Source organism: Gadus morhua, chromosome 12 (genome assembly GCF_902167405.1).
Source record: "Gadus morhua chromosome 12, gadMor3.0, whole genome shotgun sequence".
NCBI classification, from domain to species: Eukaryota; Metazoa; Chordata; class Actinopteri; order Gadiformes; family Gadidae; genus Gadus; species Gadus morhua.
In genome coordinates this window covers 5,472,613-5,479,085 of record NC_044059.1, presented here as the reverse complement: position 1 = coordinate 5,479,085, position 6,473 = coordinate 5,472,613, and the positions used below count along the sequence as shown (strand labels likewise).

The following is a 6,473-nucleotide window of genomic DNA, read 5'->3' as shown; positions in this document are numbered from 1 at the left end:
AAAGACAAACTACATTAATCTGTTTAGCTGCAGGAATTCCGTGGGACTAGATGAAGTTCAGTGGAGGAGTTGATGAGTAATGTCTCTCACACACACACACACACACACACACACACACACACACACACACACACACACACACACACACACACACACACACACACACACACACACACACACACACACACACACACACTAACTGTCTCTCATCTCTGAGAGACTGTGTGTGTGTTTGTTTGCCTGCATGCATGTTTTTGTGTATGTATAAATGTGTGCATGCCTGTGTGTCCAGGATAGTGATCAGCAGGAAGCTCTGTGTGCGTTTGATTGGGTCTGGCTCCGGCTCCGGCCATGTCGCCTGTCATGCTTGTCATTCCTCTGGCCTTGCAGAGAGTCTTCTATTCTTGAGGAGTCTCTCTATCTCTCTCTCTCTCTCTCTCTCTCTCTCTCTCTCTCTCTCTCTCTCTCTCTCTCTCTCTCTCTCTCTCTCTCTCTCTCTCTCTCTCTCTCTCTCTCCCTCTCTTTCTTTCTCACTCCATATCATCTCTCTCTCTCTCTCTCTCTCTCATTTCTCTAGATCTCTCATATCTTTTTCCCTCTCTCTTTCTCGCTCATGTCTGTCATCTTTTTCTTCTTACTCTCTCATTTTAATTGTAATAATAAGATTGAATTTAGTGGCCGTAAGAATAATTATCACATCAATAAATCACAAAGGCATAGATATGAAACATTATGATTTGTTTAAATGATATCCTCTTCACATAAGCCATCACAACATTACTAGAACAAAGTTAGAGGTTATATGTTCACCATATAATACTTAAAAGATCTGTTTGATTATTCACCAAACAGTAATGAAACTTTTACAGTAGCAGATACCGGTTGTAGACGTGGTTGCCATAGCAACAAGCCGCAGCAATGTCTCACCTCCTCGCGCCCCGTCCATCCCGACTCACCAACATCCTGCCGTCCCATCATTTGCCCAAAAATACACATCGATGACCTGGTGACTCACCATGTTTCGTTCCTGCCGCAGAATGGACATCAAATAACTATTTCATAACATGTATTTATCCCAAATCCAGTTTTGCCGGCCATCAGAGATGTGAACAGACACACAAACATCCCAGTAAAATCCTAATATGTTTCAATGTCGTCCTGAAAGACCGACATGAGGAGCCCCCGTTGCTTACCTGGATATACAGAGGCTTCCTCAAACACCCCCATAGAAACAGACTTCTCGCCATGTCAAACACCGCACATCTCCCAGCAGCTACCGAGGAGAGGAGAGGAGAGCCTCAGTCCATGTGATCAGAACTGACAGTGAAGACTGGTACAGTCTTCACTGTATCAGACGCTGGTGAAATCCTCCATATGAACCACCAGGTCTCGTTGTTCGCTGGTGGTGGGGATGCAAGCGTCCTACATGTAGCCGCCGTGCTCTATACGGACTGCAGGCGGCGCTGTAGCACAGGGGACTGCGGTGCTTTCACACCGCCGCGCGGCAACTCACCGCCTCCATTCATTTCAATGAGGGAAGGGCGGCAGATGGGAGGCGGTTACAAAAGCGGCTGAAAACCAGGAAGCGGTTGCTGCCCACGTGAACGCGCACAGACTTTGCCCTACCGCTCAGTTTACCCCGTGTTGAAAACGTCTGGCCCTTCACACCGCCGCGCTGAACCCTCCGGCAGGATAAGGGCGGTTGCCGCGCGGCGGTGTGCAAGCACCTTAAAGTTAGCTTTCTATTGGACAGCCTGATCCCTCACTCTCGAGATGGTTATTATGAACATATGGTTTTCTGACAGCCGCACGGGCAGCTGGCTAATCTGGCTTTAACTTTACGTTTTAATCAAATGTTTGAATGAGCTGTTATTTTCTGGTTCAGCTTCTTGCAGAAAGGTATGCTAACCCCTCTCCACTCTTAAATAAATCGGGATAAACTTGCTCCTACTATCTCCGTGAGCACTGGTGGGAAATGCTTTTGTGTTATCTGTACTAGTGGTGTGCTGTGTCTATGACCTTGTTCACTACTTCTTTAACACCCTCCCTGTTCCATAGCTCCTGTCCCCTACCCCCCTGTGTGCACTCTAACCAAGCTGTCGCAGAGCACCACTGCTGTCCAGCTAAGACACACACACACACACACGCACACACACGCACACACACGCACGCACGCACACACACACGCGCGCGAACACACGTGTGTGTATTAGGGATGTGTCGGTCGCGACTGATTCGTTACAACGAACGAATCCCGAACGTGAACGACAAGAACTGGTTCTCCAAAACAAGAAGAACTGGTTCTTTGATTCTTTTTTTTTAACATAAACCAAACATATGGTCACGTAAATAAAATATACAAACGAACAGAGCTCCGTCTCCCCGCGACTTCCATTGATTGAGTCTACAACTTTCTCAAAGATTCAGCCAATGAGAGGTAGCAATGGTGTTGGAATGGCACCTGGGTAAACCAATGACAAGGCGGTACCGTCGAATACGCGCGCTTTCTCTGTCTGACGTATCTTGGGTCATACCATTCGACTCATATATCCCCCTACATTTTTTCGAAAATAGACTTGACCTCCATCTGTTTAGTGGATAAACGCATTTCCCAATCCCAGGAGTCTTTGCTCCATTCTACGTCAATTTAAGAACAAACAAAGATATTAAACTGCAGTTCGTATTTTTTATTTATGACCATGCAAGTTCTCTAATGCCTGAACAATGAAGAATTAAATGTAAAGTAAAATAAAATTATAAATGTAAAACCATGAATGAAATATAGAGAGTAAGCAAGTGGTATAAATATTGGTGGGACGTTTGACATACTATACAGCAGGCATCTCCAAACGGCGGACTGCGTTCTTGACGGTCCTATCCGGACCCATAACCAATTAATAAAAAAAAAAATTATAAGAAAAAGATTTTTTATTTTTTATTTTTTTTAAGATGTAATCTGACGTAACGAACGAATCAAAACGAACGAATCAAATAAACGAATCGTTATAGTGAACTGAACTGAAAGAACTAGTTCCCGGAAAAGAATCATTTTGCCCATCCCTAGTGTGTATGTGTGTGTGTGTGTGTATATGAGGGTGTGTCAGGCAGGCATGTGACTGTCTTTGTTTCTGTGCATTTGTGTCTGTGTGTGTGTGTGTGTGTGTGTGTGTGTGTGTGTGTGTGTGTGTGTGTGTGTGTGTGTGTGTGTGCGTGCGCGCGTGCGCGCGTGCGTGTGTGTCTGTGTGGGTGAGTAGTGCTGTAGATTAGGACTGACAGGAGTTAGCTGTCTCCAAGGTCTGTTTGTCTATCTATCTCTCTGTCTGCCTGCCAGCTTACCTGTCTATGTAGATGTCATCTATCTGGCTGACTTCCTGTCTACCTGCATATCTGTCATAGAAAGCTTGGTGGTGATAGAAATATATAGTAAATACAATTGTTATAGGGTGATAGAGTACTCTATGGAGTTCTACGGCGATAAAGTTATATGTTGATAGTCACATGGTGATAGATAGCTATAGGAGTTATATGCTGATTAAGTTATGTGGTGACAGATAGCTCAAGAAGTGCTAGGATATCCCAGGAGGATTCCACAATATCGGAGGAACTGTAAAACCAACAGCAGCAGCAGCAGCACCAGCAGCACCAGCAGCACCAGCAGCACATAACCTCATACAGTCATACTCCTCAAAACACCTCATCCACAAAAAAGTTTGGACCTCACACACATCCTCCTGAAAGTCAGACAAACACCCCTCCCCCCCACCTCCCTTCTGAGACGGCGTGGCATCTCTTCCTGAATGGTGAATAAAAACACTGTGTCTCCCTTTACATCAACCAGGTCCATGTGCTCAGCACGCTCTGCTTGAGCTATTCTAGTCCGTGAACGTGTGACTTGCTCAAAAACTGAATAATTTCTTAATGTCGTGCCTTTGTGTAGCGTGTTTGCTATCCATCATTTCTTTTGGCTGTGTTCAAAGCCAAACAGAATGTGAGGCAACAAATACACAATACACATATACATTACACAAATATGCAAGCATGTTTCTGGCCCATGGTGCTATTAAAGCTTTATTTGTCTTCAGACCTCCCAACCACACAGCTCCTCCTTTCATGAGTGTTTATCCTGATCACACCGAGCTATCAACTGTGTCTCAGCTCACAAAACTAGCAGAGAACCCTGCCTCCGTGGACTCTACTGCCCCGTGGATACAAATAAATACATATGATGTACCATAACTACAGTCTCAGACATTGAGCGTATAGTATTAGGTCAACATTTTCAAATGTACGTTGTTCGAGAATGAAGGAGAAATGAGAAGCCCATTATACTTATGCCATAATGCACACTAAAGCCACAGTGGTGGTGCTCCCCAGAAAACCCCAGCTCCTTGTAGGACCTTCTCTTCTTCTCTAACCGCTGTCAAATGCTCGAGGCCGCGGGGCTGCGTGAGGCCTGTCACATGACTGCTGGGATCCTAGTGGCTGTACTGAGGCCTGGCTGTGTTCCCTCTCCCAGCCCCGTGTCCTGAACCCATAAAAGCCCAGCGAGACACAGAGCATAGCCTACCATCAACACAAACACACACACACACACACACACTGAAAAAACACACATCTCTACAGAGCTAGCACAGAAGTCCTTCAAAACCTCTCCACCAAATGCTCTTTTAATACCTTTACTCTATACTCTACTCTTGAAGATCCACCAACGGGTGTTGCTTTTTGCCCTGTGGACCGCTTGGCTCTTGTCTGCCAGGGCGGGTGCGCTCGCATCGGGGGTCGTAAGTTGTGGGTTGGTCGTCTGGCAGAGCATCCAGCCGGGGAGATGAGCAGCAAGGGCCGTCTGGGGGACCTGACGGATCGGGAGCAGGACCAGCTGAAGATGCGGCGGGACAGCGACACCAAGGCGGCCGAGCTGGTGAAGATGGAGAAGATGCTGCAGCAGACCAAGGGCATGTTTGAGAAGAAGGCGGAGAGCAGCTCGGAGACCAAGAACTACGAGGAGAACATGGGTCTGTACCTCCACTCATACGCCCTGGGTTTATAGTGTTATAGTGAGAGAACCTGGGTCTGTACCTCCACTCAAACACCCTGGGTCCTGGGTTTTTATTGTTAACGTGTTCACACTCAGGTAATAGTTGTTATAGTCTGTACCTGTACCATTATTGTTAAAGTGTTTATCATATTAGTGAGTTCTAACATGATAAACCCCCAGGGTTTATCATGTTCAATTATCATCCCATCTCATGTCTGTCCTCTCATGTCACTAATCTCATGGCTATGTTCTAATCACATCACATGTCTCGTCATCTCAGAGGACCTGGAAGAGCGCGTGCGGTCCAGCCGGCGCTTCCGGCGTAACTCACTGCACCACACGCAGATGCTGGAGAGCGAGATGAAGACGGTGAAGGTGGAGCTGGTGGGCACGCTGGACCACCTGCAGGAGCTGCGCAACGTGCTGCGCCGCTCCCAGCAGAAGGCCGAGGAGCGCAAGGTGGCCATGGAGAAGCTGGCGGCGGGGCTCAGGTGAACCGCACGTTCCTCCCGCTGGCTTCCTCCTCCTCCGATGTCCGTGATTTATGTTTACTCTTCGAGTACGCGCTTCGTTCCGGCAGGACGTTGTCGTCACGTCGGAAACGATATATCGCTTCTCCTTCCCTGGTCCCTCTGGGTTCCCCCATCACCCTTCACCATGGGCACGTCGCCACACCCGGAGCAGCAAGACAGCGTAAAAACAAAGAGACGCACTGTATGTTGTTCCCCAGCGTGCTATAAATACCCCCTCCGTGATGCGGCTCCAGGCTGGCTTGTTGCGTTTGTTTTGATGCATTTTTTTTTTTATTGGGCTTTGACTCTTAAGTCTTGTGTGGACTGTTTAAAGTGCTTGTGTAACTAGATTCATTGGAATAGGTTTTGTTAGCGCTAGTTTTTAAATTGTATTATGTAAGGTTCATTGTCCAGTGGTTGTCACTTTGGATAACGTTCCCCAACGGTGTATTACAAGCACAGGTAAAAGTCGGTTTGTTGCAAATTGTGTTGTCGATGGTTGATGATTGATTCGTAGACTTTCAGTTGGGAACGATCTCCGGAGCAGCTGTTAGCAAACTGAATGATGGTATGCTAGTAAATTAACTTCAATAATAAACATACATAAATGAGTAACAAACAAGAATTCTGTGATAATTTTTATGTTTTGATAGAAAAGTACAAATTTGTCAAGTAGTAAAATTTTCAGACATTATATTTGGAACATTTCAACCTTTTCTTGCTATTGGTCCATTATTCAATCTTCCTTTGCTCTGTCACCCTCTCTCTAACTCTTTCTCATTTTCTGTCCATCTTTCTCTATCTCTCTCCATCTCTCTCCCCCACACAAGCATACACACTACTGCACACTGTATGCAACTGCACTACACAGATACTGACTGAGACTGAAACACTTCATATCTATATATAACTGTACCTAAATATTT

General features: G+C 46.1%; 2 protein-coding genes across 2 annotated transcripts in view; one reads left to right on the top strand and one right to left on the bottom strand.

Annotated features, from left to right (window-relative positions):
• The window catches only part of dipk1ab (divergent protein kinase domain 1Ab), a 10,272-nt gene extending 8,612 nt beyond the window's left edge, over window positions 1–1,660 (bottom strand). The window contains exon 1 of the mRNA XM_030372831.1: window positions 1,194–1,660. Coding sequence (XP_030228691.1) covers window positions 1,194–1,247 — 54 coding nt within the window. The 5' untranslated portion in view covers window positions 1,248–1,660. The remainder of the gene's footprint in view (window positions 1–1,193) is intronic.
• A 1,822-nt stretch (window positions 1,661–3,482) lies between these two features.
• Window positions 3,483–6,166, top strand: si:ch73-389b16.1 (coiled-coil domain-containing protein 18). Its single transcript, XM_030371672.1, has 2 exons — window positions 3,483–5,012; window positions 5,316–6,166. The coding sequence occupies exons 1-2, from the start codon at window positions 4,826–4,828 to the stop codon at window positions 5,528–5,530; spliced, it is 402 nt and encodes a 133-aa protein (XP_030227532.1). The 5' UTR covers window positions 3,483–4,825; the 3' UTR covers window positions 5,531–6,166.
• The last annotated feature ends 307 nt before the right edge of the window (window positions 6,167–6,473 follow it).

Coding starts and splice junctions, on each gene's coding strand:
- si:ch73-389b16.1 (XM_030371672.1), top strand. CDS start 4,826: ATGAGCAGCAAGGGCCGTCTGGGGGACCTGACGGATCGGGAGCAGGAC. Junction 5,013..5,315: donor GAACTACGAGGAGAACATGG/GTCTGTACCTCC, acceptor TCGTCATCTCAG/AGGACCTGGAAGAGCGCGTG.